We start from the raw sequence: 14472 nt of genomic DNA, 5'->3' as shown, positions 1-14472 counted from the left end.
CGGTTGAGCATTCCTACAGCATTTCCCTCCAGAAGCCATGAGAAAGTTGTCCGGCTGCGGGGACCGTGCGAGGGGGTTTATACTAACGTTACTATCTGTACTTACTGGTGGCACAGACGTTGTTTCATCCTTTCCTACACTGAAATTACCCTTGCCTAACGATTGCATCTGAAGCTGGGCTTGCAGCACAGCTATCCTCGCCGTAAGGCGATCGTTCTCCTGTATATTATGAGTACAACGACTGCAATTAGAAGGCATCATGTTAATGTTACTTAGCTTCGGCTGTTGGAAGTCCTGACGAACCATGTCCAGATAAAACGTCCGGAGTGAAAAAGTTGAATGAAAAAAGTTGAGTGAGGGAAAAACTACAAATATAAACGGTAATTAAAAAGTAAAAACCGTAAAGTTGTCAGGTAGCAAAGTAAGGTTGGCAACAAAACGCACAGCAGCACGTAAACAAGTCTGCAAGTTGTGACCGGATGTCTCTAGGATGTGTCTCTAGGATGTCTCTAGGATGTGTCTCTAGGATGTGTCTCTAGGATGTGTCTAGGATGTGTCTCTAGGATGTGTGTAGGATGTGTCTCTAGGATGTGTGTAGGATGTGTCTCTAGGATGTCTCTAGGATGTGTCTAGGATGTGTCTCTAGGATGTGTGTAGGATGTGTCTCTAGGATGTGTGTAGGATGTGTCTCTAGGATGTCTCTAGGATGTGTCTCTAGGATGTTTCTAGGATGTGTTTAGGATGTGTCTCTAGGATGTGTCTCTAGGATGTGTCTAGGATGTGTCTCTAGGATGTTTCTAGGATGTGTTTAGGATGTGTCTCTAGGATGTGTTTAGGATGTGTCTCTAGGATGTTTCTAGGATGTGTGTAGGATGTGTTTAGGATGTGTTTAGGATGTGTCTAGGATGTGTGTAGGATGTGTCTAGGATGTGTGTAGGATGTGTTTAGGATGTGTGTAGGATGTGTGTAGGATGTGTTTAGGATGTGTTTAGGATGTGTCTAGGATGTGTTTAGGATGTGTCCAGGATGTGTGTAGGATGTGTTTAGGATGTGTTTAGGATGTGTCTCTAGGATGTGTTTAGGATGTGTGTAGGATGTGTTTAGGATGTGTGTAGGATGTGTCTCTAGGATGTGTTTAGGATGTGTGTAGGATGTGTCTCGTGTCTCTAGGATGTGTTTAGGATGTGTCTCTAGGATGTGTGTAGGATGTGTGTAGGATGTGTCGCTAGGATGTGTGTAGGATGTGTCTCTAGGATGTGTCTCTAGGATGTTTCTAGGATGTGTCTCTAGGATGTGTCTCTAGGATGTGTGTAGGATGTGTGTAGGATGTGTCTCTAGGATGTCTCTAGGATGTGTCTCTAGGATGTGTCTCTAGGATGTGTGTAGGATGTGTCTCTAGGATGTGTCTCTAGGATGTTTCTAGGATGTGTTTAGGATGTGTCTCTAGGATGTGTGTTTAGGATGTGTCTAGGATGTGTTTAGGATGTGTCTCTAGGATGTGTTTAGGATGTGTCTCTAGGATGTTTCTAGGATGTGTCTCTAGGATGTTTCTAGTATGTTTCTCTAGGATGTGTCTCTAGGATGTGTTTAGGATGTGTGTAGGATGTGTTTAGGATGTGTGTAGGATGTGTCTCTAGGATGTGTTTAGGATGTGTCTCTAGGATGTTTCTAGGATGTGTGTAGGATGTGTGTAGGATGTGTGTAGGATGTGTTTAGGATGTGTTTAGGATGTGCTTAGGATGTCTCTAGGATGTGTGTAGGATGTGTCTCTAGGATGTGTTTAGGATGTGTCTCTAGGATGTTTCTAGGATGTGTGTAGGATGTGTGTAGGATGTGTGTAGGATGTGTTTAGGATGTGTTTAGGATGTGTCTAGGATGTGTGTAGGATGTGTTTAGGATGTGTGTAGGATGTGTTTAGGATGTGTTTAGGATGTGTCTAGGATGTGTGTAGGATGTGTCTAGGATGTGTTTAGGATGTGTCTAGGATGTGTGTAGGATGTGTTTAGGATGTGTTTAGGATGTGTCTCTAGGATGTGTTTAGGATGTGTGTAGGATGTGTTTAGGATGTGTGTAGGATGTGTCTCTAGGATGTGTTTAGGATGTGTGTAGGATGTGTCTCTAGGATGTTTCTCTAGGATGTGTGTAGGATGTGTCTCGTGTCTCTAGGATGTGTTTAGGATGTGTCTCTAGGATGTGTGTAGGATGTGTGTAGGATGTGTCTCTAGGATGTGTGTAGGATGCCTCTGGGATGTTTCTCTGGGATGTCTCTCCCGCAGGACCAAAGATGCTGCTTATCAACCGAGACCAAAGATCAACCTTAATCCACCTTTAAACATCCCGGTGTTCAGTTTCAACTGGGTTCACAGTGACAGGAGACGGATTGCTGAAAGTCTTTCAGTACAGGACACGGATTGCTGAAAGTCTTTCAGTACAGTAGTGTTGTAGTAGGGCTGTGTCCCAAATGGCCCCCTAGTGCACTAACTAGTGAATGGTGAGTCAGGAATAGGCCTACAGGAGATGTACCATTTGAATTACGGCCTGATCCACACAGAGAGAACGGCCATGTCCCGTACTGATGTTCTGAATAGTAAGCATTTTTGGGTATGCAAAATAATAAAGCTTTATAGTATGTGAAATTTCGAATGTTTAGTATTCTCTAAAATGTCATACTAATTTTTGGCTTTTAATCTAGTAGAATTCGCTGCACACTATTGAGGAAGACAATCATATTTGGAGACTCACGTGTGTCTGACAACAGCTGATTTTAATGGTTTGATTGAAATCCACCCTGTGTAGGCACCACTGCATTAACTCAGTATTGTACATCAGTTTCTAATATAACTAACTTTAAAACCTCTTAGGGCTAGGGGGCAGTGTTCGGAAGTTCGGATAAATGACGTACCCAAAGTAAACTGCCTGTTACTCAGGCGCAGAAGCTAGAATATGCATATAATTGGTAGCATTAGAATAGAAAACACTCTGAAATTTCTAAAACTGTTAAAATAATGTCTGTGAGTATAACAGAACTGATATTGCAGGCGAAAAACAGTATTGTACATCAGTTTATAATATAACTAACTTTAACATGGAATCATACAGCAATATATACAATAACAAAACCTGTGTTAAAGAAGTGATGACTACTCAATACCTTTTTTAAGAAATACTTTTTTTTTTGCAGATTAAGGATGGAGTATAATCTGGATTAGGTCAATTTGCGTCACTAGGATTTTAGAGAGTCTCCTGCTCTAATTCATTAAACCACTCTCTCTCTCTCACATACATACACAGACACACACAGACACACACACACACACACACACACACACACACACACACACACACACACACACACACACACACACACACACACACACACACACACACACACACACACACTCACACACACACACACACACACACACACACACAGACACACAAGACGCACGCACACACACACACACACACACACGCACACACACACACACACACACAAGCATAGACACACGCATGCACATGCACAATCTCTAATTCTTTCACTCACTCTTTTCTTTTCTTCAGATAGAGAGAGAGAGAGAGGATGACAGTGGGGTCAAGTACACAGAGATGTTGCATCAAAGGACAGTATTCCAACCTATGCCAACACGGTCTGCATGTGTGCCAAAGGCTGTGGCATTATTGCTACGGGGCAGCAGGTAGCCCAGCGGTTAGAGAGAAGAGCCACCAACCTGAGTCTGATGGGAGAAATCTAGCGGGAAGTGAGCCGGCAACTGGAGGTTTGCTGGTATCAAATCGTAGATGTCATTGCCTGCCGTTGTGCCCTTGAGCAAGGCACTTCACCACCCACAACAACTGCTCCACAGTGCCCAGTGTGGCAGTCCCCTGCTCCAATCTCTCCAGCTTTTTCCCCGTTAAGAGACTGAAAAGATTTGGAATGGGTCCCCAGATCCTCAAAAAGTTCTGCAGCTGCACCATCGAGAGGATCCTGACCGGTTAAATTACCGCCTGGTATGGCAACTGCTTGGCATCCGACCGTAAGGCGCTACAGAGGGTAGTGCGTACGGCCCAGTACATCACTGGGGCCGAGCTTCCTGCCATCCAGGACCTATATACTAGGCGTGTCAGAGAAGGGCCCAAAAAACGGTCAAAGACTCCAGTCACCCAAGTCGTAGACTGTTCTCTCTGCACGACAAGCGGTACCAGAGTGCCAAGTCTAGGTCCAAAAAGCTCCTTAACAGCTTCTACCCCAAAGCCAATAGACTGCTGAACAATTAATCAAATGGCCACCTGGACAATTTGCATTGACACCGCCCCTCTCCCCACATTTGTTTTTACACTGCTGCTACTCACTGTTTATTATCTATGCATAATGCATAGTCACTTCACCCCTACCTACATGTACAAATTACCTCGACTAACCTGTACCCCTGCATATTGACTCGGTACTGGTACCCCCTGTATATAGCCTCGTTGTTGTCATTTTATCAATATTTTTATATTATAATTTTTTTTTTCTTTAGTTTATTTTGTAAATAACTCTATTTTCATAAAAATGCATTGTTGGTTAAGGGCTTGTAAGTAAGCATTTCCCGGTAAATTCCACACCTGTTGTATTCGGCGCATTGTGACAAATAAAATTGGATTTGATATGTATGTGTGTCTTTCGGAGGGATTGGGATGAAGCTGAAGTCAAAGTTCAGTTGGACCTTGTGTACAATTGAGGAATAAAGTGATCCTAATCTTAATCCTACACCAGCCAGGCCACTGTCACTCAGTCACCACATCTCAACCCTGAGAACACATGTAACACTGGGGATTACCCTGACTGACTCAGTGTGTTCTCACAGGGGATTACCCTGACTGACTCAGTGTGTCCTCGTGTAACACTGGGGATTACCCTGACTGACTCAGTGTGTCATCGTGTAACACAGGGGATTACCCTGACTGACTCAGTGTGTCCTCGTGTAACACAGGGGATTACCTTGACTGACTCAGTGTCCTCGTGTAACACAGGGGATTACCCTGACTGACTCAGTGTGTCCTCGTGTAACACTGGGGATTACCCTGACTGACTCAGTGTGTCCTCGTGTAACACTGGGGATTACCCTGACTGACTCAGTGTGTCCTTACAGGGGATTACCCTGACTGACTCAGTGTGTACTCGTCTAACACTGGGGATTACCCTGACTGACTCAGTGTGTCCTCGTGTAACACTGGGGATTACCCTGACTGACTCAGTGTGTCATCGTGTAACACAGGGGATTACCCTGACTGACTCAGTGTGTCCTCGTGTAACACAGGGGATTACCCTGACTGACTCAGTGTCCTCGTGTAACACAGGGGATTACCCTGACTGACTCAGTGTGTCCTCGTGTAACACTGGGGATTACCCTGACTGACTCAGTGTGTCCTTACAGGGGATTACCCTGACTGACTCAGTGTGTACTCGTCTAACACTGGGGATTACCCTGACTGACACAGTGTGTCCTCGTGTATCACAGGGGATTACCCTGACTGACTCAGTGTGTACTCGTCTAACACTGGGGATTACCCTGATTGACTCAGTGTGTCCTCGTGTATCACAGGGGATTACCCTGACTGACTCAGTGTGTCCTCGTGTATCACAGGGGATTACCCTGACTGACTCAGTGTGTACTCGTCTAACACAGGGGATTACCCTGATTGACTCAGTGTGTCCTCGTGTAACACAGGGGATTACCCTGACTGACTCAGTGTGTCCTCGTGTAACACAGGGGATTACCCTGATTGACTCAGTGTGTCCTCGTGTGACACAAGGGATTACCCTGACTGACTCAGTGTGTCCTCGTGTAACACAGGGGATTACCCTGACTGACTCAGTGTGTCCTCACAGGGGATTACCCTGACTGACTCAGAGTGTCCTCGTCAACACTGGGGATTACCCAGTGTTTGGCCCTGTCCGGGGGTATGATCGGATGGGGCCACAGTGTCTTCTGATCCCTCCTGTCTCAGCCTCCAGTATTTATGCTGCAGTAGTTTATGTGCCGGGGGGCTAGGGTCAGTCTGTTACATCTGGAGTATTCTCTTGTCTTATCCGGTGTCCTGTGTGAATTTAAATATGCTCTCTCTAATTCTCTCTCTCTCTCTTTCTTTCTCTCGGAGGACCTGAGCCCTAGGACCATGCCTCAGGACTACCTGGCATGATGACTCCTTGCTGTCCCCAGTCCACCTGGCCATGCTGCTGCTCCAGTTTCAACTGTTCTGCCTGCGGCTACGGAACCCTGACCTGTTCACCGGACGTGCTTGTTGCACCCTCGACAACTACAATGATTATTATTATTTGACCATGCTGGTCATTTATGAACATTTTAACATCTTGACCATGTTCTGTTATAATATCCACCCGGCACAGCCAGAAGAGGACTGGCCACCCCTCATAGCCTGGTTCCTCTCAAGGTTTCTTCCTAGGTTTTTGGCCTTTCAAGGGAGTTTTTCCTAGCCACCGTGCTTCTTTCACATGCATTGCTTGCTGTTTGGGGTTTTAGGCTGGGTTTCTGTACAGCACTTTGAGATTTCAGCTGATATACGAAGGGTTATATAAATAAATTTGATTTGATTTGATTTACCCTGACTGACTCAGTGTGTCCTCGTCAACACAGGGGATTACCCTGACTGACTCAGTGTGTCCTCGTGTAACACAGGGGAATACCCTGACTGACACAGTGTGTCCTCGTGTAACACAGGGGATTACCCTGACTGACTCAGTGTGTCCTCGTGTAACACAGGGGAATACCCTGATTGACTCAGTGTGTCCTCGTGTAACACAGGGGATTACCCTGACTGACTCAGTGTGTCCTCGTGTAACACAGGGGATTACCCTGACTGACTCAGTGTGTCCTCGTGTAACACAGGGGAATACCCTGGTTGACTCAGTGTGTCCTCGTGTAACACAGGGGATTACCCTGATTGACTCAGTGTGTCCTCGTGTAACACAGGGGATTACCCTGACTGACTCAGTGTGTTCTCACAGGGGATTACCCTGACTGACTCAGTGTGTCCTCATGTAACACAGGGGATTACCCTGACTGACTCAGTGTGTCCTCGTGTAACACTGGGGATTACCCTGACGGACTCCGTGTGTCCTCGTATAACACAGGGGATTACCCTGACTGACTCAGTGTGTCCTCGTATAACACTGGGGATTGCCCTGACTGACTCAGTGTGTCCTCGTGTAACACAGGGGATTACCCTGACTGACTCAGTGTGTCCTCGTGTAACACAGGGGATTACCCTGACTGACTCAGTGTGTCCTCGTGTATCACTGGGGATTACCCTGACTGACTCAGTGTGTCCTCACAGGGATTACCCTGACTGACTCAGTGTGTCCTCGTGTAACACAGGGGATTACCCTGACTGACTCAGTGTGTCCTCGTGTAACACTGGGGATTACCCTGACTGACTCAGTGTGTCCTCATGTAACACTGGGGATTACCCTGACTGACTCAGTGTGTTCTCGTATAACACTGGGGATTAGCCTGACTGACTCAGTGTGTCCTCGTGTAACACTGGGGATTACCCTGACTGACTCAGTGTGTCCTCGTGTAACACAGGGGATTACCCTGACTGACTCAGTGTGTCCTTACAGGGGAAACCCTGACTGACTCAGTGTGTCCTCGTGTAACACTGGGGATTACCCTGACTGACTCAGTGTGTCCTCACAGGGGATTACCCTGACTGACTCAGTGTGTCCTCGTATAACACAGGGGATTACCCTGACTGACTCAGTGTGTCCTCACAGGGGATTACCCTGACTGACTCAGTGTGTCCTCGTGTAACACAGGGGATTACCCTGACTGACTCAGTGTGTCCTCGTGTAACACAGGGGATTACCCTGACTGACTCAGTGTGTCCTCGTGTAACACTGGGGATTACCCTGACTGACTCAGTGTGTCCTCGTGTAACACAGGGGATTACCCTGACTGACTCAGTGTGTCCTCGTGTAACACAGGGGAATACCCTGACTGACTCAGTGTGTCCTCACAGGGGAATACCCTGACTGACTCAGTGTGTCCTCGTGTAACACAGGGGATTACCCTGACTGACTCAGTGTGTCCTCACAGAATGCTCTCCCTCCAGGAGATGATAGTATAGTCTACAGTAGCAGCCTTTTCACAAATAAGGGTAATAGTGGCACCCTAGAAAAACATAATTTTTTCATTAACGGGAGTGGCTGGCTAGGGGACGTTGGCCGTGCACTTGCTAAATGAATAAGGAGGACAGTTTTCACATGTTCACATGTTCACTTTCCCTAAAATTCCCAGGTTTTCAAGAAATCTGGAATCCTCCAACCAGGATTTTTGGAAAAACTGCAAATTTGACAGAAAAATTATTTTTGTTTTTCTGATTCATGGCCCAAATATTTATGTTAACAACAGTGAGTGGTTTTGAATGGATTAATCATAGTCATGTTAACACGATTACTGATAGCATGGTAATATCCTTGATTTTGCATCCTATCAATCAGGCCTGGGTACTATCACCACGTGTGTAGCGCCATCTAGTGGACACATGCGATAGGACAACGCCACATGCAAACTGGGAACAGTTGAGACTGCTATAATAGGTAGGGCTGTATGATTCCGGGGATTTTCAACAACAACAAAATTCCCCTTGTTTTCCAGAAATCCTGGTTGTTAGATTCCTGGAATCAGGACGGAAATACCATAAAATACCAAATTCCCCATCCAGGATTTCTTGAAAGTTTGGTAAAGTTACTGAAAAAAAGACGACTGTCAATAACAAATGCATTTATAAAGACCTCTAAAACATATTTGATCAAAAGGGTTAATTGCGGAGCGTCTAACCCGCCTGTTTGAAATATTGCCGGGTGCTGTCTACTCCGTTCTGGCGCTGAAACCCTAGTTCATTACCAGTGGCTGCACGAGTGCCAAAGAGTGTGCTACAATCACATCAAGGCCGACATCCTGTACATGAGACATACTGTGACCACTAGGTTGCACCATTGTCTTGTATATGGTCTAGTAACTAAGCACCTACTCCTGAAGCCTGCTCTCTTCAGGAACAGCCTAATTAGTTACTATACAATCTCAACGCTCTTATGGCAGAGAAAAATACTTGCTCGCTTTATGGGCGTGAATGACGTAACACCCGGGGATTTCCTGACTTGGCGTGGGATCATAAATGGTTTAACCTGAGAATTCTAACACTTCCGGAAACGTTTGAAATAACTGTCAGTTAGTGTAGGTTAAGTCATTTAATTCGGGTGCGTTTTAAATTATACTTGATATTAATCTGGAGTGAATTTGACGCCGTGTAGAGAAATATGCAACTGATTTGATTGATCATTTTACAGGGCCAAATGCGTAGCCCGTCTGGCTGCGCACCGGAAGGGAGCTGTTCACTCCGCCGTGGTGCTGAAACGTTTGGGACGCCGCTCATCCGGGCGCCAAAACCACTATCATCCCAGAGGAAGCACAAGATAAGTGGCATGGAGGGTAACGATGAGTTTTTATGAAATTACACTATACAAAGCCATTTCTCTGTAACTCAACCTGGTCTCAGAGCATGACATATTATTGTGTACGTAAATCCGTGACACTTCATTTAGTACGATATGTTATGTTTCTTATGGTATGTATTAATTTGTGGATGTCCAGCACCCATTTCGTAGTACATGTTACGAATTTGGCAAAACATACAATATGTTACGAATTTGCAAAATGTATAATGGCTAGGGGCTTGGGGTTAAGGTTAGGGTTCAATTTAGGAGTTAGGTTAAATGGTTAAGGTTAGGGTTAAGGTTAGGGTTATGGGAAGGGTTAGCTACAAGGGTTAAGGTTAGGGTTATGGGAAGGGTTAGCTAACATGCTAAGTAGTTTAGTTGCAAAGTAGCTAAAAAGTAGTAGAAAAGTTGCTAATTAGCTAAAGTTATCCATGATGAGATTTTAACTCCCAACCTTTGGGTTGCCAGATATTCTTATTCTACGCCTACCCATCCACCCTGAACAACCACACTCCTATCGTTTTTGCCTTAAGTAACCATCTGTCTTATGTAACCATAGCAAACATAATCATGTTAAATGGAAGTGTCTCGGATTTACATACAGAATAAAACGAAATGCTTCTGAGACCAGGTTGTGTAACTAGAAATCCTACATCTGCAACTACTTAACAAACTATCCAAACACAAGAAAGAATTGGTGAAGCTGCATATTATTCACACTGCGTTCGGAAAGTATTCAGAACCCTTCCCATTTTCCACATTTTGTTACGTTACAGCCTTATTTTAAATTGGATAATAAATATGTTTTTTTCCCTCATGAATCTACACACAATAACCCATAATGACAAAGTGAAAACAGTTTTTTAAATACGTTTTTGCACATTTATTAAAAATGAAAAACACAAATAACTTATTTACATAAGTTTTCACACCTGTTTTTGGGGAGTTTGTCCCATTCTTCTCTGCAGATCCTCTCAAGCTCTGTCAGGTTGGATGGTGAGCGTCGCTGCACAGCTATTTTCAGGTCCCCCTTTATATTATATTATTAGATTCATGTTTAATATATGGCAATATTATATATTATTATATTATGATAATATAAGCAGGCAATAGGCTATGATTACCTGTATGGGACATAACGTATATACCCCGTCACGTAGTAAATATTTTACATAAAAAATGGCTGCAAGTATCAATATTTAATTTGGATGTGTTAGGCTTTAATCTTTATTGGAAAGATTGCTGAGACTGGATAAATGCATACTTTTTCAACAAAGCCAAATCCACAAACTAAGGATAGCCTTCTCGATTTTGAAATAACGACATTCATAAGCCTAATTAGACATATATGAGTTATTTTCCAGATACTCTATATTACCAGTTTATTAATCTATGGTGATTAAGGAATTGTAAAGAAACAGTGACACATTCAATCGTCCATAATTAGGCTTACAATGTAGGCCTATATACATCTGGAATGTTACAGAATATCTGTTTATGCACTTCAGGAAAGTCAAGGGTTAAGCATTATACGCTGCTGCGAGGGTTTTCCTGCGCTCGTGTATGGACGAGTCGTGATGACGCTCACTAATGCAATTTTTCTGAATTAGCATAAAAGACGCAACTGGCAAAGGATCCACTTGGGGGCAAGTTGGTGATGCGTCACAGCCCTTGGTGAAATTGCGAGAGAGAGAGAGAGAGAGGGGAGAAGAAGAAAAAAATAAGAAGAAAAAAAAAGATATATCGACAGACCTGCGAGTCAATGCGTAAGTACCAAATGGCAACGAAGCCATTCGTGATCTCAGAACGGAACACAAACGTGCTACAGGTGATACAGTAGATGATGAGCCCTGGAATCGGACATATAGGGTCCCAAAGTTCCATAAACAACTTCTAAAAACGTTTCCATAGAAACTTGACATGGATTATTAGAAGTTGAAGTCTTTACACCGTGTAGAGAAAGAGCAAAAAAATATTTCACCATTTCACTACTGCGGACCATGAATCAGCGCCGAATGTGAGCGCGACGGGGGATGAAACGAGACCAACCACGGATGAAGACCGCAGCCTTGCGCGCTGTCAGAAAATCACACGGAGGAAAGTTCCAAGTCTGTTGACCCTTTGTCTTTCGCACCGCGTAAGTGAACCGAGAAACAGCTACGTAAATGTTTCACGGATAGTATTATCTGTGGTGCTGAGATATCTATATAAGAGAGCAGAGACGAGAGGAGAAGAAAACAACACTGCCGTTTTGTATTGACATCAACAACAACAACAATAGCAGATCATCATGGATACAGGGGAGTCCTCCGGGCTGGCTAAATCAGCCGCTGTAAAACTGTCCGAGATGGGAGAAAAAACCAAACAGTTTGGCAACAAAATGAAAGCCCCCGATCACCAAAGACGGATTATTTTAGTGATCGTCTGCGTGGCTCTTCTTCTAGACAATATGCTCTATATGGTTATAGTTCCGATTATTCCCGATTACCTTGCCGATTTAGAGCTTGAACAAGCAGAACACGTCCACCTAGTTATACATCAGAATTATTCAATCAACACCACAATGAGCTCAGCCCAAGCTAAAAACAACAGGGACAATTTAGACGTACAAATAGGAGTACTTTTTGCATCGAAGGCTATCCTGCAGCTTTTGGTGAACCCGTTGTCAGGAACTTTCATAGATCGTGTTGGATACGACATCCCCCTCCTAATCGGACTAACAGTCATGTTCTTCTCTACGTGCATATTTGCTTTTGCTGAGAACTACGCGACGCTGTTTTTCGCCCGTAGTTTACAAGGTCTGGGCTCAGCATTCGCGGACACCTCAGGAATTGCCATGATAGCAGATAAATACACCGAAGAATCGGAGAGAAGTAAAGCTCTTGGTATCGCCTTGGCGTTCATCTCTTTTGGGAGCCTGGTAGCGCCACCCTTTGGGGGTATCCTGTACGAGTTCGCAGGTAAAAGAGTACCGTTTATCGTTCTCGCCGTGGTTTGCCTTATAGACGGGATTCTGCTCTTGACAGTAATCAAGCCGTTCTCGAACAGGACTAGAGACAATATGCCCGTGGGCACCCCCATCTACAAACTCATGATTGACCCTTACATAGCTGTTGTGGCAGGTGCTCTGACAGTCTGTAACATCCCTCTGGCCTTTCTGGAGCCTACCATAGCCAACTGGATGGAGAGCACCATGCATTCATCTAAATGGGAAATGGGATTATGTTGGCTGCCTGCTTTCTTCCCACATGTTCTGGGTGTCTACATGACCGTGAAACTGGCTGCTAAGTACCCCAACCTGCAGTGGTTCTATGGAGCCTTGGGCATGGTCATTATCGGTGCCAGCTCGTGCACTATTCCAGCATGCAAAACATTCGGCCAGTTAATCGCCCCGTTGTGCGGCATCTGTTTCGGCATCGCTCTCGTTGACACCGCCCTGTTGCCAACTCTTGCCTTTCTGGTCGACGTGCGTCACGTGTCCGTGTACGGCAGCGTCTACGCTTTAGCTGATATCTCCTATTCTGTCGCGTATGCCATGGGTCCTATCGTGGCGGGGAATATAGTGCACAACTATGGGTTTGTCCAACTCAATCTGGGCATGGGCCTCGTCAATGTCCTGTACGCACCGGCCCTGCTGCTGCTCCGCAACGTGTGCCAAATGAAACCATCCTACTCTGAGAGAGAGAACCTGTTAGTGAACGATGATGAACCTGAGGGTCTGTATGATACCATGAAAATGGAAGAGAGGAGAGGCAAGAAGAAAGGTTATAGTTCAGCAGGGGACTGCTTGCCTGTTGTGGTGGATGAGAATGGAGGGTTCGACCCGTTTAGAGCACAAACACACGCCACTGTAGATGAATCCTCTGGTCCACAGTACAGTTAGAATATTCACACTACATCTAGAACACTGTAGCAATACTTAGAACGTCCCCGAATCCATTACAGAGAGTTCGAGAATTTGGACGCATTCCGTTCGGATTTAATAAGTAGTTGCCAAAAAGAATGTGGTTAGACAGTCACTTCACTGTGTAATGTAGGGCTACTGGTGTACAATATACACATACCAAATCACCCAGCCATGATGTTGTGACCCGTTTCTAAAGGTGGTTTTATTTTCACTGTAATGTCATGGTCTGTCAACGCGTCTTCTCTGTATGTAACGTGTCTCTGGGCGTCTGATTTGAGTACTATTCGGAAAGGTCTAATTCACTGTGTGCGCATAACTACTGCTGAGTGTTGTAAAAAGGTAAATAGATAAATGTATGTACAATGTTATATTGATATGATAAATACACGACCAAACTATCAACGCATCACAAAAATAACTCGTTTTTTTGTTTGTTTTGTCAACCTATGATTGCATTTAGAATTTCGTTGACATATTGAAAATCATTTTCATTTACATTTTTGTAATTGGGGTTTTTCTTTTCCATATCTAATTTCGAAACGTAATTGTGACATCTGTATTATTTTTTTTTACTTAAGTAATGTTTTGTTTTCCTGAAAATGTAGTGTATTATATTGCAATGCGTTTTGTACATATGTGAATATTTACATAGTAAATGATTAAATCGTATGTGTGCCTATGCATATTTGAGCGTATGCGTGATGTATGCGTGTATTGTCAAAGCATAAGTATCCGTAATAGCTCAATAACAACTTCCTGTATCCTGAGTAGATAGACATATGTTAATTTATCGACTATAGTTATAATAAATTGTATTTAAATATAAACGTGTTTTGTGTGTGTCATAATTATTTATAGTGAGATGATTAAACTATATTTTAATCAAACGAAAGCCATAATATTACCAAATAAACAAGTTGATATGAATCCTTATGTAAACTTGCAATCCCCGTGTTGAATAGAAGAGACAAGACCCACTGTGTACAGACGTCAGTTCAACGTCTAGTTTTGATTTACATTTGGTTGCCTTGTCAACTACTGTGAATTCAACGTGAAATCAACA

General features: G+C 44.0%; 1 protein-coding gene across 1 annotated transcript; it reads left to right on the top strand.

Moving 5' to 3' along the window:
- Window positions 1–11119: 11119 nt before the first annotated feature.
- On the top strand, window positions 11120–14232 carry LOC115201732 (probable vesicular acetylcholine transporter-A). The gene has a single exon (XM_029765587.1). It carries the CDS (start codon window positions 11793–11795, stop codon window positions 13383–13385), a length of 1593 nt encoding a protein of 530 aa, XP_029621447.1. The 5' UTR covers window positions 11120–11792; the 3' UTR covers window positions 13386–14232.
- Window positions 14233–14472: the final 240 nt, after the last annotated feature.

This window comes from Salmo trutta, chromosome 10, assembly GCF_901001165.1.
Source record: "Salmo trutta chromosome 10, fSalTru1.1, whole genome shotgun sequence".
NCBI lineage: Eukaryota > Metazoa > Chordata > Actinopteri > Salmoniformes > Salmonidae > Salmo > Salmo trutta.
Note: the sequence above shows the minus strand (reverse complement) of the source record. Positions and strands in the feature narration are given on the sequence as shown.